This window comes from Delphinapterus leucas, chromosome 2, assembly GCF_059928025.1.
Source record: "Delphinapterus leucas isolate spDelLeu-1000000601 "Yukka" chromosome 2, BTC_Dleu_Yukka2, whole genome shotgun sequence".
NCBI lineage: Eukaryota > Metazoa > Chordata > Mammalia > Artiodactyla > Monodontidae > Delphinapterus > Delphinapterus leucas.
In genome coordinates, this window is record NC_143130.1 from 57553719 (window position 1) to 57580628 (window position 26910).

The 26910-nt window shown below is 35.3% G+C and overlaps 1 protein-coding gene across 13 annotated transcripts in view; it reads left to right on the forward strand.

Moving 5' to 3' along the window:
* UBE3A (ubiquitin protein ligase E3A) overlaps nucleotides 1-26910 on the forward strand; it is a 92755-nt gene that overhangs the window by 41261 nt on the left and 24584 nt on the right. For 11 of the 13 annotated variants that reach the window (XM_089906915.1, XM_089906923.1, XM_089906917.1 and 8 more), the window contains 2 exons: nucleotides 17534-17838; nucleotides 23802-25048. In XM_089906915.1, the coding sequence (XP_089763041.1) occupies nucleotides 17534-17838; nucleotides 23802-25048 (1552 nt within the window). Of the gene's footprint in view, nucleotides 1-13073; nucleotides 13156-17533; nucleotides 17839-23801; nucleotides 25049-26910 lie in introns of all 13 variants that reach the window. The other 2 variants (XM_089906926.1, XM_089906925.1) reach the window with 1 other exon arrangement.

Below are 26910 nucleotides of genomic sequence, written 5' to 3' on the forward strand. Positions count from 1 at the left end.
TAATGCCCTTTTTTTAACCCTGATAGCTACTTTGCTTTGAAATCTGCTCTGGCTGAAATTATTTATTTTATTTTATTTTTGGCTGCATTGTGTCTTCGTTGCTGTGCATGGCCTTTTCTCTAGTTGCGGTGAGTGGGGGCTGCTTTTCGTTGCAGTGCACATGCTTCTCATTGTGGTGGCTTCTCTTGTTGCAGAGCACAGGCTCTAGGCACACGGGCTTCAGTAGTTGCAGTATGCGGGCTCAGTAGTTGTGGCTTGCGGGCTCTAGAGCACAAGCTCAGTAGTTGCGGCACACGGGCTTAGTGGCTCCGCAGCATGTGGGATCTTCCCAGACCAGGGATTGAGCCCGTGTCCCCTGCATCGGCAGGTGGATTCTTAACCACTGCGCCACCAGGGAAGCCCTCTGGCTGAAGTTAATATAGCTACTCCTGCTTTCTTTTGATTATTGTTATTTTTTCTATCTTTTAAAATTTATATGTGTCTTTATATTTGAAGTATAGAAAACATATAGTTGGGCTTATTTTTTGATCCACTCTGACATCTCTTTTAATTGGTGCATTTAGACCGTTAATGTTTAAACTGATTATTGATACAGTTGGTTTAATATCTAACATGTTTGTTACTATTTTCTATTTGTTGCCCTTGTTTTTTGTTCCTATTTTTGTCTTCTGTTCTTTTTCTGCCTTTTGTGGTTTTTACTTGAGCATATTATATGATTCCATTTTCTCTCCTTTGTTAGCATATCAGTTATCCTACATTTTTACTTTTTTTAGTGGATGTCATAGAGTTTGCATTTACATCTACTCTTAGTCCACTTTCAAATAATGCTATATCACATTACAGGGAGTGTGAGTACCTTGTAATAACAAAATAACCCTAATTCCTCCCTCCTATTCTTTGTATCATTGCTGTCATACATTTCACTTGGATAATAGCATACATACACATAAATACATATATAAGCATATATATACAGATATATGAGCATATATGTACACACACATATATGTACACACACATAAGTATTCGTAACCAAATACATGGTGGTATTATTTTGAACAAACTGTTACCTGATAGGTCAGTTAAGATAAAGAAAAATAAAAGGTTTTACTTTACTTTCCACTTATTTCTTTCTCAGTGCTCTTCCTTCTTTATGTAAATTTGAGGTTCTGATCCTGTATCATTTTCCTTCTCTCTAGAGAACTTCTTTTAACAAGAAGGCTGGTCTACTGACAACAAATTCCCTGAATTTTTATCTGTCTGAGTCTTTATTTCTTCCTCACTTTTGAAGAAGAATTTCACAGGGTACAGAATTCTAAGTTGGTGTGTTTTTTTGTTTGTTTGTTTTTTTTTGAGGTACGCAGGCCTCTCACTCTTGTGCCCTCTCCCATTGCGGAGCACAGGCTCCGGACACACAGGCTCAGTGGCCATGGCTCACGGGCCTACATGGCCTAACCGCTCCACAGCATGTGGGATCTTCCCAGACCGGGGCACGAACCCGCGTCCCCTGCATCGGCAGGCAGACTCTCAACCACTGCGCCACCAGGGAAGCCCTAAGTTGGTGTTTTTTTTCTTTCTTTTTTTCCCCTTAATACTCTATATATTTCATTTCACTCTCCTTTCATAGTTTCTGAGGAGAAGTCAGATGTAATTCTTATTTTTGATCTTCTGTAGGTAAGGAGTTTCCCTCCTCTGGCTTCTTTCAGAATTTTTTCTTTACCTTTGATTATCTGTAGTCTGAAAATGATATGCCTAAGTGTAGGGTTTTTTGGGGGACATTTATCCTGCTTGGTGTTTTCTGAGCTTCCTGGATCTGTTGTTTGGTGTCTGATATTAATTTGGGGACATTCTCAGTCATTGTTTCAAGTATTTCTGATGGTCTTTTCTTTTTCTGGTATCCCCTGTATGTGTATGCTACACTTTTTATAGTTGTCCCACAGTCCTTAGATAGTCAGTTTTGTGTTTGTTAGTCTTTGCTCTGTTTGCTTTTCAGTTTTTGGTGATTGTATTGATATATCTTCAAGTTCAGAGAGTCTTTTCTCAGTCTACTGAGAAAAGTTGTTTCCAGTCTACTATTAAGCCCATAAAAGACATTTTTGAATTCTGTTTCAATGTTTTTGATCTCTAGGTTTGTTTGTTTTAGTTCTTTCTTAGGATATCCATCTCTCTGTTTACATTGTTCATCTGTTCCTACATGCTGTCCACTTTATTCATTAAAACTAGTAAGTTGTATATTAACTAGCCTTTAGTTGGTTTAAATTTCTGGTGTGTTAATTCCAACATCCCTGCCATTTCTAGTTCTTATGCTTGCTCTGTGGTTACAAATAGTGTTTTTTGCCTTTTAGTATGCTTTGTAATTTTTTCTTAATAGCTGGACATGATCTCCCAAGTGAAGGAATTGCTATAAATAGGGCTTTAGTAATGTGATAGTGAGATATAAGGGGAAAGGAAGCATTTGATAATATCCCATCAGGGTAGGCTCTGGTAAACTAGTTTGCTTGAGGACAGGCCTAGAAGAATAGAGGGCTCTGGTGTGTCTCAAAATGGTTCCTTTCCTCCTATCCCTGCTGGAAGCATGAGAGGATTATCCCCAGTACTTGCTTTGAGAACCTGCTTGAGCTTCTTGGGGTAAGTCTCATAAGAACTGTGGGGGCTCCCCTGTGACTGGACCCCCCTAGAGTTTTTAACTCTCGACTTACCTATGCTCAGTCTCATGTCCTGTCACAGATTCCTGCTTGTGGATCTCTGCTTCAGTAAAACTGTGTTTGTCTCTTCAGTATTAGGGACAACAGTTTGCAGTTTATGTTCTCCCTCCCTTAGGGATTCAAGAAGAGTTGTGGATTTTTTAGTCTCTTTAGCTTTTTACTTGTTATTGGATTGGAGAAGTGATTTCCTAGCTCCTTACTTGTGGAACCAGAAATCAGAAGTTGAGATATAGCTTGGATGCTGTTTTCAATGTGGAGTGGGAGAAAATATTTCTATACGACTTTCAACTCAAATATACTTACATGTGTATAAAAACATTTATGGATTAAGTAACATCTTGAAATACATTCTGAAGTAAAAGATACAAATCTCTTCAACCAAATAAAGATAGCTCTTCTGTTTTCAGGTTTCTCTCCTATGGGTTCTGATAGCATGTTCTTCTTCAGACTGAGCCTTTGCATATTCTTTTGTGTGCATCTGATATACCTAAGAAACTGGGAGGTATCCTGACATCTGTTTCCCTTTATGGTTAAGTACTAGAAAAAGATAAGAGTTAATTGACACTGTTATCTAGACAATATCAGGAGAGAAATTGAAGACTCCTCATTGAGGCTCTGAAATTCACTGGGTTATTTATTAATTTATTAATATATAAATTATCGGATCATGTGTGTCAGGGAGCTTACCATGTAATTAATAGGCAGTTATTATAAGGTGTACTGAGAGTAGGTACAGGTTACTGTGGGAGCAGCAGTCGTGATCCTGGAAATGATAGCTAAGGTGAATCTTTGAGGATGATTAGTTATAAATATTGAGATCATAGTATTCTAGGCAGGAAGAAAAAGTTTTTTAAGACCTGGAGCCAAGGAAGACAGCAGAACAAATCCTCTGAACTGTTATGCTGGAATACAGAGTTACGAGACGAGAGAAGTGGTGAAAAATGTAGTTGGAATTAGAAAGCTAGAACCATTTAGTGAAAGGCCTTGGCACTACTGAAAAGTCCCTGGTTTTCTCCTGATAGACATGGGAACTAATGAAAGGTGTTAGGCATAGAAGTGACATGAGTCATAGTCTGTCCACTTTTCTACCACAAAGCATTGTAGAAGCCTATATATTCTGTTTTGAATACAAGGAAACATGCTTCTGGTTCATGGTAGGAATGGATGAATAGATGAACTGCCTCTGACTGAGTCTTCTCAGAAGGCAGAATGAGCAAAATTCTGCTGTTTTGTTGAAGTACTCCAATGAAGCAGTTTTTAGAATCAGTGTGAATTTTGTATTTTATTCATTATATCTTACGTGTCCTTAAAAAAAGTTTAAGAAATGTTAGTGGGAATAGTTTACAATCCTCGCTCCTAGGATAATTTGTGAAGATTAAAGGACATAATTTACAAAAACCACTCACTGTATGTTAATGAATGTTTATTGTTATCATTTCAGCTTGTAGCGCTACCTTCTACCCAGGTGTCCATCTTAGAAACCTAGGTATTAGCTGTTCCAACTCATTTGCCCCTACATACTGCATCTTTTAAATGTTTCTTGCATCAGTTTCCTCTTCTTTCCTGCTACTTCTTCATTTTTTGCCTGGTCTATAATAGTAGTCATCACTTAACTCGATTGCCTGTCTCCAGTTTTGCCAACTTTGGTCCCAGTTTAGAAAATGGAATTATCATAAAGGCAGATTTGACTTAGTCACTGACCTGCTTAAAACCCTTTAGTGACTCCTGCTGCAAGTGTTATCTAGTGGTTTATGAATAGTGTGTGAACATTCTGAAACTTTTTGCCAGATGGAGTATATGTGCATGAATTTTTATGTGGAGAAAGTTATTAGCCTTTGTAAGATTACTCCTCTGCTGGCTAAAATCTGAATTTCTTATCATATCTTATAAAGTCTCCCATAATGTGGCTTCTCCCTGCCTCTTCATATTTTTTGAGTCCTTCTTTGAACTTTTTACTGTTGAATTGCTTCCAGTTGTCATAAGACCATGTTCTTAGGCTCTTCTGCCTTCCCTCACTCGTTTCCCTCTTATCAGAACCGGTCTTCCCACCCTTTGTGTTGTCAGTTCCTAGTCATCCTTTGTGATTCATCTTGGTTAAATTGCCTCTCTTTATATTGCCATACCTCTTGAGTCCCTATGATGTTAAAATCTTCTGGCTTTTTTCCCCTTTAAACAGTAAGTTCCTTGAAGAAAGAGCCCATATAGAAATAGCCATAGGAGCTGGAATAGTACTAGTTTCTCAAGCAGAGTTTGAACTATACTGAAGGAGACATTTGGAAGTCATCAGGTGTTTCTAAAGCCTTGAAAGATGAAACTGTCCGAAGAGAAATACAAAAGAAAAAGTGTCTAATGGCTGGTCCCTGGGGAGTATAATAAGCATTTCTAGATTAGGAAGGGAAGTATCTGAAGAACAGCCAGAGAGAAAGGAGGAAATCAGGAAATAGTGTCCTGAAAGCCCACAGTCAACAATTTCCAAAAGACCTACATTTCTCAGCAAGGTTAAGTAAAATAAGGAGTGAAAAGTGGTGACTTGGTGAGAACAGTCTCTACATTACTGGATACAGGGTGCTGTAAGCCTTGACTTTGTTTCCTACACACTGTTACTCGTTTTTTCCACTAATGCTTCTGGACTGTTTCAGTTATTTTCTCAGTATAAGAATCCCTGTTCCTTTGAGGCTGTGCTTTTCTGGCTGTGTCATCTTCTCTCTTCATTATCTAGTTATCTCCCAGGCCTTTCTCAGTCTTTGAAGAACTCATACTTTTGTACTCTGCTGCAGATCCCCTGCTGTCTTTGTTCACATGGGTAACCTCTAACAACATCTCAGTTCCCCACCCATTTTATCTTCAAAAACCTTCACCTCTGCTTTCTGCTCCTTCCCATTCCCATAGGCAGGTGAGTCTGAACTGTTTTACCCCTGAAACCTTTAATTAAAACACCCACCTCTGGTTGCAGACTTTGTGTGCTTTCTTACTTGCTTTCTCTCATCCCATCTGTCCTTCCTTGTCTTTAAGAGATGTCCCTTGGCCCCTCTGCTATCTTCCAGCCTCAACCCTCTGGTTCCTGTACTCCTGACATAGACTGTTGAGCCCGGAAGATTGAATAGATTGTATTCCATCGGTTGCCTTTTCACTCTATTGATTGTTGCCTTTGATATTTCTTATTTTTAAGTTTGATATAGTCCCATTTGGCTATTTTTGCTTTCATTGCGTATGCTTTTGGTGTCATATCAAAGAATTCATTACCCAAATCCAGTGTCCTGAAACTATCTCACTATGTTTTCTTCTAGGAGTTTCATAGTTTCAGGTCATATATTTAGGTCTTTAATCCATCTTGAATTAACTTATATATTGTATAGTATAAGTTAAGGGTCCAACTTCATTCTTTGCTTGAGGATATTCAGTTTTCTCAGCACCATTTGTTGAAGAGACTGTTCTTTCGCATGTGTACCCATGGCACCTTTGTTGAAGATCATTTGACCGTATGTGTAAGAGTTTATTTCTGTATTCTCTGTTGTGTTCCATTGGTCTGTATGACTTATCTTTATACCAGTACCATACTGTTTTAATTACTGTAGCTTTGTAAAGATGTTTTGAAATCAGGAATTGTGAGGCCTCTGGCATTGTTTTTCTTTCTCAAAATTAGTTTTGCTATTTGGGGTCCTTTGAGATTCCATATGAATTTTAGGATTTCTTCTTCTGTTTCTGAGAAAATGCCATTGGGATTTCAATAGGGATTGAATTGAATCTGTAGATTGCTTTGGGTAGTATGGACCTTTTAACAACATTAACTAAGTCTTTGAGTCCATGAACACAGGCTGTCTTTCCATTTGTTTGTGTCTTTAGCTTCTTTCAGAAATTTTTTTGTCAGTTTCACTGTAAAAGTCTTTTGCCTCCTTGGGTAAGTCTGTTCGTAAGTATTTTATTTTTGATGCTGTTGCAAATGGGAATATTTTCTTAATTTCCTTTTCAGATTGTTCATTTTTCGTTTATAGAAGCACAACTGATTTTTGCAAGTTGATTTTTGTATCCTGCAACTTTACTGAATTCATTTATTCTAACATTTTTTTGTGTGGGATCTTTATGGTTTCCTGCATATTCATGTCATCTATGAACAAAGATAATTTTGTTTCTTCCTTTCCTATTTGGATGCCTTCATTTGTTTTTCTTGCCTGAATGCTCTGACTAGGATTGCCAGTACTGTGTTGAAAAGAAACGGTGAGAGTGTGCATCCTTCCTTTGTTCCTGATGTTAGAGGGAAGGTTTTCAGTTTTACACCATTGGGTATAATATTGACTTGTGGGCTTTGCTTATATGCTTTATTATGTGGAGATAATTTCCTTTTGTGTCTAGTTTGACTTTTGGTTATGAAAGGGTGTTTGTCAAATGCTTTTTCTGCATCAGTTGAGATGATCTTGTTATTTTTGTCCTTCAGTTTGGTAATTTGGTGTATGACATTGATTGATTTTCATATGATGAAGCATCCTTACATTCCAGGAATAAATCCCGCCTGGCAATGGTGTATAATCCTTTTCAGGTGTTGTCAAATTCTACTTGCTAGTAATTTATTGATTTTTGCATCCATATTCATCAGGGATATTGGCCTGTATTTTTCTTGTCTCGTAGTTCTGTCTTATTTCAGTATCAGGGTAATGCTGGCCTCATAGGTAAGTTTGGAAGTGTATGTATCCTTCTCTTCATTTTTTGGGAAGAGTTTGAGAAGGATTGGTGTTAATTCTTCTTTAAATCTTTGGTAGAATTCTCCAGTGAAGCTGTCTTATCCTGGGCTTTTGTAGAAATATATTCATTTTTTTCCTAGGTTATTCAATTTGTTGGTGTATACTTGTTAGTAGTCTCTTATGATTCTTTTTATTTTTGTGGCATCAATTATAATTTATCTTCTTTCATTTCTGATTTTGTTATTTGAGTCATTTCTCTTTTTTCTTGGTCTGGCAAATGATTTGTTGATTTTCTTGAAATTCTCCAAAAACAACTCTTACTGTCATTGATTATTTTTTCATTTGTCTGTGCTCTATTTCATTTCTCTGTAATCTTTGTTTCCTTTCTTCTGAGTTAGTCTGTTTTTCTGGTTCCTTGAGGTCTAAAGTTAGTTGTTGATTCGAGGTCTTTTTTCTTTTTTAATGTGGCTGTTTACCACTATAAACTTCTCCAGTACTGCTTCTGCTGCATCCCATACATTTTGGTATGTTGTGTTTCATTGTTGTTTGTCTCAAGATATTTTCTAATTTTTCTTCTGATTTCTTCTTTGACCCATTGGTTGTTCAAGACTATGTTGTTTAATTTCCATAAATTTGTGGATATTCAGGTTTTCCTTTTGATTTTGATTTTGAACTTCATTCCATTGTTGTTGGGAAAGATACTTGGTATGATCTCCGTCTTCTTAAATTTTGTTAAGACTCGTGCTCTTTCCTGGAAAATGTTTTATGTGCAACTGAGAAAATGTAGATTCTGCTGTTGTTGTGTGGAGTGTCATTTATTTGTCTGTTAGGTCCATTTGGTCTATTATGATGTTCAAGTCCTCTGTTTCCCAAGTGATTTTCTGTCTGGTTGATATATCTACTATTGAAAGTGAGGTACTGAAATGTCCTACTGTAATTGTGTTACTGTCTATTTCTCCCTTTGATGCTGCTAATGTTTGCTTAGTATGTTTCAGTGCTCTGCATATATATTTATAATTGTAGTGTCTTTCTGGTGAATTGACCCTTTTATTATTATATAATGTGTCCTTTGTTTCTTACGACAGTTTTTGACTTTATTTTCTTATATATAAATATTTTCTTTATTTTCTGATCATATGTATCTCTTCCCTCTTTCGGTTATATTTGCATAGGATGTTTCTTCTGTTCTTTCACTTTCTGCTTGTGTATGTCCTTGTATCTAAAGTAACTCTTTTGTAGACAACATATAGTTGAGTCTTTTCTTTTTTAAGTCCATTTAGCCAATCTATGTCTTTAGATTGGGAGTTTAATCCATTAACATTTAAAGTAAGTACTGATAGGGAACGACTTACTATTGCCATTTTGTTAATTGTTTTTTTGTATATATTGTAGTTATTTTTTCCCCTCTTTTTCTCTGAGATGCCTTCCTTTGTGTTTTGTTAATTTTTTTTTTTTTGTAGTGACATGCTTTGATTCCTTCCTTTCTTTTGCGCATCTTCTATAGGTATTTTCTTTGTGGTTACCATGGCAATTACATAAAATCTTATAGTTGTAATGAAGTATTTTAAACTGATAACAATTTCAGTTGCGTACAAAAACTTTACTTCTTTACATCTCTCCCATTTTTGTTGATGACACAAATCACACCTTTTTATATTTCATATCCATTGACATATAGTTGAGTTTTTAAAATGTTTTTATATTTTAACTCTCTACCTGAATTAAAAGTGATTTACTCACCACCATTATAATATTACAGGATTCTGTATTTGTCTATAAATTTACCTTTACCAGAAAGCTTTATACTTTCATATGCTTTTGTGTTGTGTTTTGTGTCCTTTTGTTTCAAGTTGTAGGACTCCCTTTTGCATTTTTTGTAAGGTGGGTTTAGTGGTGGTGAACTATCTCAGGTTTTGTTTATGCTAGGAGGTTTTTATATCTCCTTCATTTTTAAAGTCAGTTTGCCAGATAATAAATAGTGTTTTGGTTGGAAGGTATTTTTTTCCAGCACTGTGAACATGTCACCCCACTCCTTTCTGGTGTGGAAGGTTTCTGCTGAGAAATCTGCTGATAGTCTAGTGGTAGCTTCCTTGTACATGACCAGTATTTTCCGTTTTGTTGCTTTCAAGATTTTTCTTTACCTTTGGCTATGGACAGTTTGATTATAATGCATCTTAGTATGGGCCTCCTTGGGTTCATCCTAGTTGGAGTCCTTTGAGCCTCTTAAAATTAGATACCATTTTTTTCTTCCTCATATTTGGAAGGTATTTGGCCATTATTTTTTCAAATAAGCTGTCTGCTTCATTCTCTATTCTCTTGCTGGTATTCCCCTAATGCATATATTAGTCATCTTGATGATGTCCCATAAGTCCCTTAGGCTTTCTTCATTTTTCTTTTTCTTTTCTTTTCTTTTTTTCTTCTGACTCAAGAATTTCAAAGACCCACCCATCAGGTTCATTGATTCTTTTCTTTTGCTTGATCAAATCTGCCATTACCTCTTGAGAATTTTTCAGTTCATTTATTGTATTCTTCAACTCTAGAATCTTTGGTTCTTTATATATATATTTTTTGATATTCTCATTTGTTCATGCATCATGATTTCATCTATTTTTCTCTGTGTTCTCTTGTAGTACTGTGAGTTTCTTTAAAGCAATTAGGCTGAATTTTTTGTCATTTAATTCGCACAGCTCTGCTTCTTTAGGTCATTTTCTAGAACTTTATTTTGTTCATTTGACTGGGTCATGATTCCCTGTTTTTTTATGTGCCTTATTTTTTTTGTTGTTATTGATGTGGATTTTGCATTTGGAAAACAGCTTCTCTCCCAGTCTTTATGGTCTGGCTTCGTAGAGGGGAAGATCACCATCATTCAGCCTAGCTAGAGATTCTTGGTACCTCTAAAACCTTTTAGGGAGTGCATCTTCTCTGGACTTGTGCTTGTAATTTCCCAATTGAAGAGGTTTATTGGTTTTTTTTCAAGAGCTTATAGTATTTTGCCTTCTCTTGTGTCTTTCTGTAGCACTTAAGGTTCTCTGAGCAAGCCAGAGAACTGTCTTTTGTTTTCCCTAGGCATCCAGTGTATGCTAGTTCCATCAGTTTTCTGAGTTAGGCAAGACAGAAAGTAGTTCTTTGGGCAGCCCCCTTGAGAATGTTGGACATAATTCTTCTCTTTTTTTTTTCTGTTCCCAAGGGTGATGCTGTAAGTTGGGCTTTTCATCACTATTGTGAACTGTGCCAGTTTGAGGAGGGGTTGAGGCAATTGATATGAAACAACTTTTCTTACACATTTCTGGCTGGTTTAGGCTTTGAGCTTGCTTGAGGTACTGCAACTTTCTAATTGGTTTTGGAGGTTCCCTAAAAGGTTTTGGGATCACATATAAGTCAGAGTTTCTGTGGGGGAATCAGTTCCGGTGCTTCTTTTTTCTCCATCCTGCTGTCCTTTCTGGTTGGCTGGTTAGTGTTTTTTTATCTTTGTTCAGATAAATGTAGTAATTCTACAGTTCAGTTGATAGGAATGCACCTATAGGCTCATTTATCACCTGTACAAAGCTAACTTTGATGTGTATTGAATAGTATAAATTCAAAGTTAAGTCTTAAGAATTTTCTCACCCTAACACTGAAAGAACTCTAGGTGTTTCTCAACAATATTTATAAAAGCTATTAAGTTTTTTAATAACTCCAAGGTTTTCTCAGCTCCCTAACCTCCTAGAAAAGATTATTTTATAAGAGTGATCCAGCTATCTAGAATGCAGAATAGTCCGCCAACCAGATCTTTATCACAGAATTTACAGCATATTGCCTGATCCATGGTAGACACTCAAGTGTATAATTAGTCAAGGTACAAGTTTTGTCTTGATTGTCTTTGAATCAGAAATAAAAATCAAAGACCATATTTCACGATCATCACAGAGAATTAGTAGTTGCTCTACACTAATGCCAACGTGTACTTTGTATTCCTTTCCCTTTAGGATCTTAATTGGAGGGAGGTGGATGGATATATTTTGTATTTTGTTTATTCTTCACTCTAAAATGTCACACTGTTTTAAAAAACAAAAAGTTTTTTTAAGGTGAGTAATTTTGTATAAATATTTAGTTGTACAGTTGTGTTTACTGTATAATAAACTCTCTAGGCATTGAGATTATAAGCCTCAATAAAAGAATACTCAGGAGTTATTATTACAGTAAACATATTTCTAACAGTAAAAAAATATCAATTTAAATAAAAACTTTTTTGTGTGAAAACTGTATCTTATTCTATAGTTAATGGCTTGTTGCTTGGATCATGGTAATAATGAGTTCACAATTGAAATAATCTAATAATTCACTCAAATCCATTGTAATAGACCCAGCCATAAACCTGATCATGGCTGTGTCACAGATGTTTTTTTGGTCGGATCTATTTCTGTAAGGCCTAATACTATCTAGGATAACATTGGTCGTTCTTAAAATTTTTTTATGTTAAATAAAACTTTGGGGAAGGGGTGGAGGATTTACAAAGGCAACATCCTAGAAGGAACAAAGGTGTTCTACTTTCTTTGAGGCTAGTAAGCAGTGGTTATTAGCTTTATAGACTGATTATATAAGCCTTGGGCCCTTTTCTGTTTTATCTCTGGCTTCTTGATTCCTCACATCTTCATTTGACTTCATTTTCAATTAAAGCCCCTCTACTTAACGTTCACATGTTCTTTTGATCTTTGCCTTTTAATCTCCTTTCATTATTCTGTACTTCCTCCACCAATAGTTCTTATGTTGCATGTCACAGTTAATATTTCTTTTGAGTTCTGTCGTTTTGTATTATAATTACAGTCTTGTTTGCTCACTGTTTACTGATACATCTTCACTTTCTGACAGTTGCTTTTTTTTTGGCCACGCCATGCAACATGTGAGATCTTTAGTTCCCCGACTAGGGATCAAACCTGTGCCCTCTGCGTTGGGAGCTTGGGGTCTTAGTCACTCGACTGCCAGGGAAGTCCCCTGACAGTTACTATTTTTATTTCTTCATTTTCTTTGTTCTTGTATTCATTGTTTATTTTCCAACTTCCTAATAAGTTCAATTTAAGATCATTTTTCCACTAACATGTCTTATATTGTTGGCAGCTGTTTCAGTGGTTCTGATTCCAGTGGTTTGCCATTGGTATAGGAACATTAAACATACTTTCCTAGTATTTGTTTCCTTGACAGGCAAATTAAGTTTCTGTGTATAATGTGGTCAGAGTTTAACTCTTGTATTTATCATTATTATTATAGGGTTTTGTTTGTTTGTTTTTGTTAAGTACCGGACTGTTCCAAAAACAGAGTCGGCAAATGTGGTATTAGTACCATTGATGATGTTGACATTGGTTTTCCTTTTCCTCCCCTGATGGCTGAAACCATTTCCTCTGCCATTTGATCTGCTGTCTATACGGCAACAGTATTTTCCCCTAGTGTTTTACTTTGAAAACTTCCAAACATGCAGGTAAATTGAAAGAATTGCACAGTTGATGCCATATGCCTGTCATCTACATTCTACCTTTAATATTTACAGTGCTTTATCATATGTCCACCCTTCTATTTATCAGTCCATCTTCCCCTACCCCATACATTTCAAAGTTAATTGCTGACATCAGCACACTTCCCCCTAAGGTGAAACCATTTTTAAAAGATTTCCGCCAAGTTTTCTAGAGTAACTCTGGCTCTCTATATTATTATTCCACAGAACATTTATTTGTAGGACTGTCTCACTGATTCAGTCATAGAAGTAAAAGAAGTCAGTGGAAAGTATTACCTGTTTTCAATGTGTAAGTAATCTCAAGAGCGTTGAGAGCGCTATCACTAAATGTCACTTCACTTGATAAGAAAAAATCCCTTTATAAAAAATCAGTATATTATAAAGTATAATACTTGGTTTGTTTTTTACATAGAAGAAAAGGCAGTGAGATGTGAGGAAATTATAGAAAGTTAGCCATAGCCCCTCTTGGGGTAGTTTTGAATGACAGATAAGGTGTCACTAAAGGGGACCCCATTGGGAAAAGATGTCTCTTCATTTCTTTCCTTTTTTTAATTTCACTTTCTTCTTCTTTTTCTCTCCTCATCTCTTCTTTATCTTTCTTTTTCCCTCTCTCCTTTGTTTTTTGAAATCATACTTGAGGGAGTTATACATTTTACTGCATAAAATTATTTGCTGAGGGAAAAGAAAGAGTAGGAGGCCATGTGATTGGATGGAAGTGTCACTGGAGGGCAGAAAGCCCAGTCTCTAAATTAAGAGTTGGGAAATTTTTTCTGTTAAGGCCAGGTGGTATTTATTTTAGGCTCTGCAGGCTGTACAGTCTCTGTTAAAACTACTCAACTCTGCTGTTGTAATGTGGAAACAGCAGTAGACAATATGTAAATGAATGAGCTTGGCTGTGTTCTAGTAAGATTTTGTGGATGCTAAAATTTGAATTTCGTGTAATTTTTACATGTCACAAAATGTTATTCTTTTACTGACTTTTTCAACCATTTAAAATTTAAAAACCAAACAAGCTATAAAAAAATAGGTGGCATGCTAGATTTGGTCCATAAGCTATGATTTGGCAACTTGATGTATAGGGATTAACCTTGTACAGGTTATTTACCAAAATGTCATTATTAGTGTACATATTCCCAATGTAGAGCTTTTTTATGTGCTCTAAATTAGATGGGGATACAGAATTATATACAGGTAATTCAAGGTGTCACTGAAGTGAGGAAAGAAGAAAAATACTTGGTGTGGTTGATTCCACTAATAACATGGAGGTTCTGTCTTGGCCTCCTTTCAGTCCTGTTTCATCAGTCTAGCTGCCGTTTCTAAGTCTTGGGGCAGCAAAGCAGATCAAATAGAGGGGCCTACTTTTATATTAAATCTACCCTTAGTGGTATTAAAAGCCCAAGTTTTGAGTCAAACCTGGGTTCAGATCTCTTACTAGATATGCAACTTGTTAGGTAACAGCTCTGAGCATCAGCAGAATGCAGGTTAATATAGCTAATCATAGACTTGTGAGGATGCTAATAAAAATTGTAACAATAATGGTGGCTAACTATGTGCCATAAGTTAATGGTGCTTACTATGTGCCATGCAGTGTTCTAAGCACTTTTTATATATTGACTCATTTAATTCTCTCACAGCCATAATAATTCTTCTGTATGCCATCATTTTTAAGATGAGGAAACTGAGACACAGGAAGTTAAGTAAACTCATTCAAGGTGACATAGTTATTAAGTGGCAGAGCCAGCATGTGAACTTGGGCAATCTAGCCTCAGAGTGTGAACTTTTAACTTCTAGGGTTTATTGTCGTCTAAAGCAAGAACATCTGTAAGCCTAGCACGTAGGTCTTCAACAAATTATAAATATATTAGATTTACAGAATATAGTGCTACCTGTTCTTCAAGAAACTGTGTTCTTGTGTGATACCAGATATGCATAAATTTGAGATTCAAATTATGATTTTTCAGAAGGCATTTTACTTTTTTCAATTACACATTATTTATGGGATTTTTTTTCCATAAAAGTTTTTAGTACTACTATTGTTAAGAATTATTTTGAAATGTATCACCTGTAAGACAATATAGTAGAAACGACTTACACTCTGAAGCCGGAAGACCTCTGGACTCCTGCTCTCATCCTAGTTCTGCACTTTCCTTTGTGCGACCTTGGATACGTGATTTGACTCTTTCAGTTCTGTCTCCTTTTTTGGCTGTGGCCTGAAGATCATCCTCAAAGTCATGGGATTCAGATGAGATAATCTATGTGAAAGTCCCTTGCAGTGTGTCCAGTATGTTACCAGGCATTCAACAAATTATAGTTCCTTGCTCACCTCCCTATTAAAAGATTTAGAACTGAAAGGAGTCTTAAAGATGGGAAACTGAGGCCCAGAGTTGTTCAGATAGTACAGCTACTTTGATTCTTAAAGCCGGTTTTCTGATTTCTCAGTCTTGTTCTGTTTTTAATGTTCACACTTGTTTTATGTATTACATTCAGAAGCATTATGTGTATGACCGGTATTTTTTGGTTTGTTTGTTTTTTTAGGACAATAAGAAAAATAGCTAGACTGTTTTGGTATTTTGATTTTTGAAACTAATCTTTAAAAACTCATACGGACAATTTAGTAAACCTTGAGGCCATTCAAATCATGTATATGAAGTTTTGAAACCACTAACGTTTTCCCTTTTCATATTCATTAATTTCATTATACAAGTAGCATGTTATAGAAAAAATAAATTGCAAGCAAAATGATAGAATAATTTAAAAAACTGATTCAATCACATTATTCAGGGAAAGACTGTTAACACTTTGAAATAAAAATGGCTTCATATGACACTACTTTGTAACAGACTTTTACAATTAAAAGATCAATTAGTGATCTATGCCAAATTCAGATCTTGATAATTTTTGTTTATTCCATTGTGTGAATGGTCATCAGTTCATTTTAGTAATCTGTTTTTGGGCATGGCAGTTTTTTTTCCAGGTTTTGTAGAAACAAAATTGTCCGATTATTTTCACCCAAAATGGGATCTTTGATTCATATGGTTCATCCTCTGATTCATTTTTAAGACTTTTGATAAATGTTCATAATTTTCTTCCAGAAAGGAAATACATACTTATTTACATTCTCACTAGGAAAGGCTATAGCGTTTTGGAAGAAGAATAGCAGTGTATGGTATAAACCTTATAAATTCTATATTTCTCTTTCTTTACATGTTGTCACTTTAGTATTTTGCACAGTGATGTATCTGAAATAATATGTTTTAATTTTCAGGAGTGGAATTGTTTATAGCTACATATAATAAAATATCTAAGTGCGTTTTGTGGGTTTTTCTTTTTTCTCTGTTCGCATGCATTGAGTGGTAAATTTGCATGGAACATATGAAAAACAGCACCAGAATGAATTGAATGTGTTTGAGTTATTACTGTTTGTCAGTTACCTTGATAGTTTAGAGACAAAGTCCTACTTTTGAGACAATATTGGACTTACTAGTGTGTCTCTTATTTGTCTTGTTAGTTGTTCAGTTTCTCATGATTAACAAGATGTATCTCATGATTAACAAGATGTATCTCACGATTAACAAGATGTAAATTCTAATACCATTTGCCATTTAGTCCTACATGTTTGTGAGATCATTGTAGGAACATTTTGAGAATTAAATTAGATAAATTATTTTTTAAATAGTTTTGATTATTTGTAGTTTTTATTTCTGCGTGTCTATTTGGAAACAAAAGGAATAGCTGTGAATTATGTTTTTTTGGATCCAGTCGACTACTCAAGTTATGGTGATCTCATACCATCAATAGTAGAAGTATAGATCTTAAGAGTTGGAATAAGCCATAGAGATAGAAATTAGTCCAGCTTCTTGCTTGATGAAATAACCCCTTCTTCAATATCCTTGCTAGGTCTGCTAGAACAGCCATAATGGAACATTAATTCGCATACTTTATGTTCACAAAGTAAGAGTAACATAAGATTTTGCTCTAAAAGGAATTTAAAATATTCCATGTTCCTATGACATGGTATTAATGAGGAAGTTTACTGATACCTTTTGGGTTCAAAATTGTATGTTTTGAGCCACTTTCTTGTAATATAACACAAGGTTTGGATATTTTATTTATAAATTTCTTTTTAAACCTTCCGTATAGTAGATAATGGGGGGGGGGTCCTTCTTTGTTCCACATAGAAGTTCTATGTTAACTATAAGTCAAGTATTTACAGGCTGCTGAAACAAAATGGTGATTATATAAAGGAAAGCTGGATTGATACTTTAAATAGACTCTCATTTTCTTAATGTTAATTTTTAAAGTGATAGACTACTAAAACTCTTAGTCATAAAACTTGTGATTTTCAGCTGTGGTGCTAAACAATTGAAGCACATCAAGCAAGCGCCCCTCCACTGCGCCCCAAACCAAAGGAAAGCATATTCTATTAAAACAATGATTTTTGACAAGCATTGATATTCTTTATCATATGTCTTAGGAAATAAGTATCAAATATTTCACCAGTTAAAAGTTTTGTGTAAATAGTGTATCTCCATTTTCTATACCTCATCTTAATACGCGGGTTTATTACTTCAGTGCTTGACTAACTTCTACCTTGTTGATGATCTGTTGAGCTTTGTACCTGAGAGCTCTACTAATCACTGTGCTTATTGTTTGAATGTTTGGTACAGGAAGCGAGCAGCTGCAAAACATCTAATAGAACGCTACTACCACCAGTTAACTGAGGGCTGTGGAAATGAGGCCTGCACGAATGAGTTTTGTGCTTCCTGTCCAACTTTTCGTCGTATGGATAACAATGCAGCAGCTATTAAAGCCCTTGAGCTTTATAAGATTAATGCAAAACTCTGTGATCCTCATCCCTCCAAGAAAGGAGCAAGCTCAGCTTACCTTGAAAACTCTAAAGGTGCCCCTAACAACTGCTCTGACATGAAAATGAACAAGAAGGATGGACAAGGAGCACGAGATGATTTTAAAGGTAAGACGTTCTATTTTTAATTGAGAATTTTGCACTGAAAACCACATTGGAGATTTTCAAAATGTGTGAGGTGTTGCTGTTTGCTTTTTTTGTCTCATTTTTGACCTTAGGACATGATAGTATGGTGGAATCGATTTTTTATTGTGATAGAGGACAGAACTAATAGTTGAGTTAATGATTTCACTCTGTTTTACTGTTCCGATGATCTTTAATTAGAAGCAGATTATATTCCCCAAAGTTCCTTTGCTGATGGATTGATTAGAAATTTTAAATATTTTCCACTAGGAAAAATGTATTAAGTAGTAGTTAATAACCTAAACTAGGCCACAAAGTCATTTAGATGTTGGAATAGCTGGACTAAATATCTGGCATGCATTTTGGAACCAGAGCACTATACAGTGAAAGTAGCAGACTGATCAGTGGTCTTTTTCTGTTTCTGAAGGCAAGGCAAAATGTTAATAGTTACCTGAGAAATAATCAATTTTTCTTTCTAATGTATTCTTCCTGTATCCTGCTCACCTTCTCCCAGGCATTTGGCACGCTCATACTGCCAAGAATCATTACCTAACAATGGTAGTCTTACCCAAGCCTTATTTTTCTTTCTAAATGATCCTGTATTTCAATACTTTTAAAACTTTTTCTCTTTTTAATAAACTTCAAGCTTTCTTTCTCCCAGTGAAGGCAAATCGGTATTAGAAAAAAGTTAATCAGATTTTTGAATGACTGACAGTCCTACCAGAGGTAATTGTATTTTAAAAGAGGAAGCTTTTTGTTTAGGATATATAGAAGTTAGATACTACCTCTAAAGTTTTCAGTAACGTCATTTGAATCAAGTTTAAATTAATTAGTGAAATGGAATTGTGTTAATAGCTTCTACTCTGTTTCCATAATAAAGCTGTTTTCATAACTTTATTACAGCTTTATTGCATGAATATTTCTATTCCATGAATTAGCTCACACACCAGATAAATAAGTGAACATTGTCAATATGTTAATGTGGAAGTTGCATTATACACATTTCCCCAGCAAGTGTGCACCATAAGAACAACCGTTACTGTGAATGTAGGATGTGCTGCCACAGTTGAAGGCAGCAAGCCATATGGGGGTTATAGTGCAGGATGGATGTACCCATCTTCTTTTTGGCTATGTGGTTCATTTTAGAGGTACTTATTGGGTGATTATCCTCAGTCTTTGTGTACTGTTTAAGCTCAAGTTTATATAATTTAGCAGTTCATTGTACTTTCTTCCAATATACTACACTCTTTCCCCCCTGCCCCCTTTTTCCTGCAACATCTGTATTTACTATAGTATATTTTTACTAGGAATTATAAGTATATTAACTGCACTAGTACTTTTATTTTGAGTGTTAATTATATATGTTAGCTCTAGTTACAAAGTTTCAGGTGTTGAATAGTCTGCCCCAAACTCTCTTTTTGCATAAGAATTTAAGTTTAAAATTTTATAGATTGAGTATTTCTCAAATATACATATATCATAAAATATACAGGTATGTCATACAAAAATTTTATTGTTTTCTCAGTAGAATACCTCCTTTTATTGATACCCAAACGTTAATGAATGTTTATATTTCAAAATGCAGTGTTTTTTAACTAATTTACATTTATGTCTGAAAAACTCAGTTTAACATTTTAAACAAAACACCATGTGAATAAAGCATTGGTATATTTTATGTAGAATTAGTAGAATGTCAGAATCACTTGAAGATGTTCTGAAGAGCATGTCATGCCAACAGAGGGTGCGTGGGTCTAGAACGCTGCTTATCCGTAAGATAAGCCATATTTACTACATGCAAGGCAACTCTTTGTTAACTTTATTATTTGATGATTAGGAAACAGAGTGTCCTATGTCCTAACTGGATAGTTATTTATAATAGATAGTTACTATGTTTTGGTTACATTTTAAGAAATTAGGTGTTTTTTGTTTTTGTTTTTTGGACCTGGTCTCATAAGAACATGTTATAATTTTTTCCAATTAAAATAGTGCGAAATAAGCTCCCAGTTAGCAGTTTCACACACTTCAGGAAGAGGTTACTGAAGTTTAGCAGAAGATGCCTAAATATCCTGAATAGAACACACCTTAAGGATTCGTTATTAAAGAGTTATGGCCCATAAAAGAAGGTGTTGACAGTCTGGTAGCAAGGACCAAAGATTAGATTCATGGTGTGATAAAATTTGGTATTTTTGTGGTTCAGTTTTTGGAAGCTGCTCATTCACTGACCATTTGCATTTTGTATTATCTTTTACTATGAAGCAAATATAAAAGCAGAAGTAGGAATCATATTAAGAAATTTTATATGTGTCCATTACAAGTATCAGGGTCCATTTGACACAATGAAGATAGGATTATCTACATGACTCTAAAATTATCCTCTGCTTAAGTATTTGATGACAAGGCTGTCACTCTTTTGATTAAAGGGATTAAGACTTTTGTCAGTAATATTGTTTTACCAGTACATCTTCTTAGAGTTAACAGACAAAATATATCATTTGTTCTCTTTCCTGTAAAATAACATACCTGAATAGTTAATTCAAAATGACAAAACCTCTTTATTTGGGGTGCTACATTTTTATTTCTTCCACAGTTCGATAATTTTTACTGGCCTGTATGAAAAGTGGTCTCAAAATATTAGTAAACACTATTTTTTTTTTTAATTTGAAGGACAGTTTTATAATTTGTAGAGACCTGTATAGTCTTTGCTTGGGTAATTTGAAAATTATATTAGTTAGCTTATTTTGTACATCTGCTAATAAGAATAAATGATTTTTTTTTCTACTCAAAGTATGAGTTAGTCATATTTGTCTCATTTATCAGGAAAACAAATCCTGAGAAGTCCACCAGTAGGCTTCCACTTAGGTCACTGGCAGACCTGTGTCACATACCGCCCCCAGTGCAAGTGAGGATTGGAATACTAGTGTTTAGTTTGCAGTTTCTATCACAATGGCATGTCGGGGTAAAGGTGGTGAATAGATTTGGAGTTAGCCAGCCTAAAGTGTCTGCCCAGATATATTAGAGAGCTGGAGGTTAAGAGAGCAGTTTCAGAGGATCACGTTTCAAATACAGAACAATGATAGCACTTGCTTTGGAGTTAGAAGTAATTGCAATAGAAAATTTAAGTTGATATAGCCATGTAAACTAAACTGCTATTAATCAGGACACAGAAGTCTTGGGGTATTACCCAGCGTTACCCAGCTTTCTGTTAGTTGAGAATGAGATCTTGTGGTCGGTCATTAGAGGTTTCATATCCTTTTGGTAATCGGTTAGTCTTACCTGTCAAACATTTGAGTACTTTGAGTAATGCCAGACATGTTTTATAGTCATTAGGGATCACACACAACGCACACGCACACACGTTCGCGCGCGTGCGCACTCCCAGCCACCCCCCTTTCAGGGTTTTTGAATTATCTCTGCCCGGAGCATTCATTGTTTTCTTTGCTATTAGAATTGATTTATAAAGTGAAATTTGGTTATCTTCTGTTTAAAGGCTGTTTTCACTTCTTTTATTAATGTAGTTATTTGACTACAGGATTGAAATATTTTTACTTCTGTATTTTCATTTAAAATACAATTGTTTATGCTTCTGTTTATTGCATGCAATAAATTGTTGACTGTTAAAACATTTTATTTTATATCTAGTAATCTAATATTCATGCAAGTCATAACAAAAAATAGTGTTATTGGGTTATATTTCTCAGCTTTGGTAGGTGAAATTTTGTAATTATATAGGCTTATCTCAGAAAATAAGTGAGAGAATGTAGGGTGGGTTTGGTTTTTTTGATAACATCATGAAGGTGAGTACATTATAGCTAAGCTAATTTTCATTTTAAAATTGTTAGTTTTTTTCTTCTTTTTTCTTTTTTTTTTTTTAGTTGAAACTCATGGTAAGTGCCAGGGAGTTTTATAAGTTGTTGAATCAACCCATTGCCTATTGTATGATATTCCCAACCATTGGGATTTACTACTCTTTCAAGTTTGAATGTTTTACATTGTTTTTCACTCCAGTCATTGTACTCGGTAACTTCTTTGAAAAAAGTCAAACATTATGAAAGCTCATATTAAACTGCACAAAATAAATCAACATTTGAGTAAGATGAGAACTTGCAGTTTTAGGAAACAGCATGTTAAAATTCATTTTTGTGTGTGTGCTTGTATTTTCTCGAGTAAGAAAAGTGTAAGAGAAGGAACACATGGAGTTTTTCTTTCTTTTTCTAATGTATTTCATGCAGTGGCACTCACCTTAAGCACTCATGCATTCTCTAACCTCCAAACTTACTCTTTTCCTCTCAAGGGAGTATATGTATAGATTTAAATTTTGTTGTTAAAGAGAATGGGAGCTGTAGGTTTATCTGGTTTTGTCTGAAAGCGAATAATAGCAAATGTAAAAAGTCTAATGGCAAAAGCTGACAGTGGAGGCCTAAGCCACTATATTTAAAGACAGATATGAGAAGGAAGTAAAATGAATTCCAGCAAACTGCAACAAACTCTTTCACCCCTGCAACTGTCCATGGCTCCAGAGATTTTTATCTCAAAAAGTCCTTGAAGTATTTTCTTCTTTGTTTCTTCTGTGATTTCATTAGAATTTTAATTTGTTAACATTACGGTAACTCTGAAAATGTGTAGTAAGTTGATATTCAGTCTGGCCTTTCAGGGCCTGCTGTCATTTTTGCCTTTTATGATGTTATTTCTTTATGGGGAAGAATGGATATAATAGAAAATCATAATAAAACTCCCATGGATTTGAATACTACAAGCTGTAAAAACAGTGGTAATATATCAGTTTAGGGGGGAGATGGTCATTACTTGTACTTTAAAGACTCTGAAGGCAAGATAAGGAAAATGAAAGGCTTCTCTACTTGTAAGGATCAGCTAGAATACAATATTAAGTAGACCCCAGAAAGAATACTAGCTTATTACAAACAGTGGAAATTTGTTTCTAGCTCATCTAACAGCCATAATATTTTAGATTGGCAGAGAGTTCTGGTTCATGCAGTCATTCAGAGTTGCAGCTGTAATGGCACTATCTTTAGCACGATTTTCAGAACCATCCTGGAAGCATCATCCCATTAGCCAGAAGGAGAAAAGCATTAGCCTGAAAGTAGCACTTATCTCAAAAAGCTGGGAAAGCTGGAGAATGTGTCCAACTCTGTGCGCAGGAACGAGAGGAAACAGATTTTGGTGACTACATAGTAGTCTGTTTCGCTTGTCTGCTCATAAGTTGCCTTCTTCCCACCCTATTGTTTTCACTGCTTTGTAACTATTTCCTGTCACTGTGTAAGATTTATTCCAACCTGGCTGCAGATGGCAGTGTCTGTCAACTTCAGAGCTTATGGGAAATGATATATTAATCCTTCTCAGTCACCCACAGAATGGCCACCCTGAAAAAAAACTAAGACTCAGAAAGGAAGACTCAGAAAGGAACTAGTCTGGTTTTAGGACAAGGGCTGTTTCCAAAAGAGGACTCTGAAGAAATCTTTATTAAAACCTTGCCTTCCTAGTCTTTTGAAACAGAGTAGTGAAATAAGGAAGAAACCTCTCAGAAAAATAGTGGTGTTTCTGCTCTAAAGTAAAGCGAAGTTGTAAGAGGTATATTGTGATGAGTCGGCACATGATATCTTGGTTCATATTTACAGTTAAAACTGCACGTTAATATATACCATCATTGTGAAAATGAGCTTGAGCTCGTTAAAAGCTATATATAAGAATACATATAGAATATAAAAGAATGAGTAAAGTTGTTAATATTAGTAGTACATTGAAAAAATAGGTAAGCATATTTTGTTGGTTGAACCTAAGTATTAAGATACTTTTTAAAGGAGTTGTAAATCATAAATGGTATTTATTGCAAAATGTTTGGCAATTTTATTTTTCACTAGAACTTATTAAAAGAAAGCAAACATACATATATATTATGAAAATAAATGTTCTCTTTTTTCCTAATTTTCTAGATGTGACTTACCTAACAGAAGAGACGGTATATGAAATTCTAGAATTATGTAGAGAGAGGGAGGATTATTCCCCTTTAATTCGTGTTATTGGAAGAGTTTTTTCTAGTGCTGAGGCATTGGTACAAAGCTTTCGGAAAGTCAAACAACACACCAAGGAAGAACTGAAATCTCTTCAAGGAAAGGATGAAGACAAAGATGAAGATGAAAAGGAAAAAGCTGCATGTTCTGCTGCAGCTATGGAAGAAGATTCAGAAGCATCTTCCTCAAGGATAAGTGATAGCTCACAAGGAGATAACAACTTACAAAAATTAGGTCCTGACGATGTGTCTGTGGATATTGAGGCCATTAGAAGGGTCTACACCAGATTGCTCTCTAATGAAAAAATAGAAACTGCCTTTCTCAATGCACTTGTGTATTTGTCACCTAATGTGGAATGTGACTTGACATATCACAATGTATACTCCCGAGATCCTAATTATCTGAATTTATTCATTATTGTCATGGAGAATAGAAATCTCCACAGTCCTGAATATCTGGAAATGGCTTTGCCACTGTTTTGCAAAGCAATGAGTAAGCTACCCCTTGCAGCCCAAGGAAAACTGGTCAGACTGTGGTCTAAATACAGCGCAGACCAGATTCGGAGAATGATGGAAACGTTTCAACAGCTTATTACATACAAAGTCATAAGCACTGACTTTAACAATCGAAATCTAGTGAACGATGATGATGCTATTGTTGCTGCTTCCAAGTGCTTGAAAATGGTTTACTATGCAAATGTAGTGGGAGGGGAAGTGGACACAAATCATAATGAAGAAGATGATGAAGAGCCCATTCCTGAGTCCAGTGAATTGACACTTCAGGAGCTATTGGGAGAAGAAAGAAGGAACAAGAAAGGTCCTCGAGTGGACCCACTAGAAACTGAACTTGCTGTTAAAACTCTGGATTGTCGAAAACCACTTATCCCTTTTGAAGAGTTTATTAATGAACCACTGAATGATGTTCTAGAAATGGATAAAGATTATACTTTTTTCAAAGTAGAAACAGAGAACAAATTCTCTTTTATGACATGTCCCTTTATATTGAATGCTGTCACAAAGAATTTGGGATTGTATTATGACAATAGAATTCGCATGTACAGTGAACGAAGAATCACTGTTCTCTACAGCTTAGTTCAAGGACAGCAGTTGAATCCATATTTGAGACTCAAAGTCAGACGTGACCATATCATAGATGATGCCCTCGTCCGGGTAAGTTGGGCTACTGTTTAAAAATTAGTACTAGATTGAATACCTAATGATGGGGAGACTGTGATACAGTTCAGTGAATTCATTTTATAAGTGACTCTTTGGGGGGAAAGTGTATGTATATGATTATATAGTATAGGAACACATGGACTTTTTTATTGTAAATGTAAGTACTATATTTTTGTTGCTCCTGTCCAAGTTCATAAATGTTCCACAAAATATTGGTTGTCTTGTGTCATGATCACTCTCTCTTTGAAAAAGAATAAATTTTCTAAATCTTGACAACTAACCCCCAAAGTTTTGTCATTCAGAAGAGAAGTGGATGTTGCAGAGCACAGAAACTAGGGGGTTGTGGAGATACCCAATAATAAGTATGAATGTAAAGTCTTAATAGGAAGAAATGGTAGAATAAAACCACACCATGAAATAAGTGGTGTCTAAAAATGCCATCATGTGAGGTTGAGTATTGCATTATTGTGAGGTTAATGAAGTGACCTGGGCAGGTGGTGCATGCTGCTGGTAGGAGTTCCTGCGGGGTCACTCAGAAGGTCCTTGTTTGGCACTGCCTGACTGTAGTAGTTTCTTCCTACTTAAATATACATATGGACTACACCAGGCCTTGGAGTTGGTTGGAACTTCTGGGAAAACAGCAACTATTCCAGGAATCTTGTAATTAGTGGTGTCTGTATTATCAACCCAATCCAGGGAGATTGAACTGGGAGAATACTGAGAACACAGGTACCCACCTTCTAGTTCCCTGTTTCTCCAGATGGGTTGCTTTTTGTTCACTCCTTCCCTCCACAGAAAATAAGAATTTTAGTGCCCCCATTTAAGAATGTAAGCCTTTCCAGAAGACAGAAACCAATTGCCAATCACATTGTACCAACATTTACGTTTGTTATAGGGTTCTTTATCACAGGATTTTATTGTATTTATAATATTAGATGTACCTGGCATTGCTAGTTCTTTTTCATCAACTTCAAGTAAAATTTAATGGCAACTAAAATTAAGATATAGTCAGTCTTCTATACTAATAAAGGAAAAGAACCCATGACACAGATAACTAGAAAGTAATGAAATTTATTTCAAAATATATTTTAGTTTTAGAATGGATTTATCTAAATCTGAGAATTTATAAAACTAAACCAGTGGAAAAAGTTGTTTGACATCTTAGAAATTTAAAAGTTGCAGAGGTTCTGTGCTTCTTTTCTTTGTTACCGTTTTTTTTTTTTTTTTAATACCAAATAGGTCTCTAATGTTGAAAAAGGATTCTTCATTATTTAAGCAACTCAGGCAGTTTTTCACCAGAGACAGAAAGGGGCAGTAGTTGCTTAGAGTAATTATCGTTGCTTGCTTGCTTTCTGGTGCCCTTTTAATTTTACTTTAGTAGTTTTGAGCTACATGAATAACTACTGACTTAATATACTTAATAACTGATCATCACATAGCCAGCAACTTATTTTCCATAGTTTAACAGAATGATAGGGTATTGTATAAGGGTGTGATGATATTTTATGGAAAGCACGTTGAGGTCTATCTATGAATTTCCATTGTTAGAGCAGAACTACAAATCCCCAAACTACACATTTTATCTTTGTCGTCTTGGGTTAGGATCTTTTCATCTGTTTCCAAAAGCTGTACCTGGCCTTTAAAAGCAATGAAATTACTCTCTGTGACATTCAATCCAGAATTTTAAAAAAGTGTCTACCTTTCTTAGCTGCCTTCTCAGAAATCTACTGAGCCTTACTGTCTTCCCCCACACCATCCCATTTCCCCGCCCCAGTAAAGCAAGACTAAGAACCTACGAAACTTTAGGTGCTTATTGTATACTTACTTTATTCTATTTTAAAAATTATCCTCTAGAA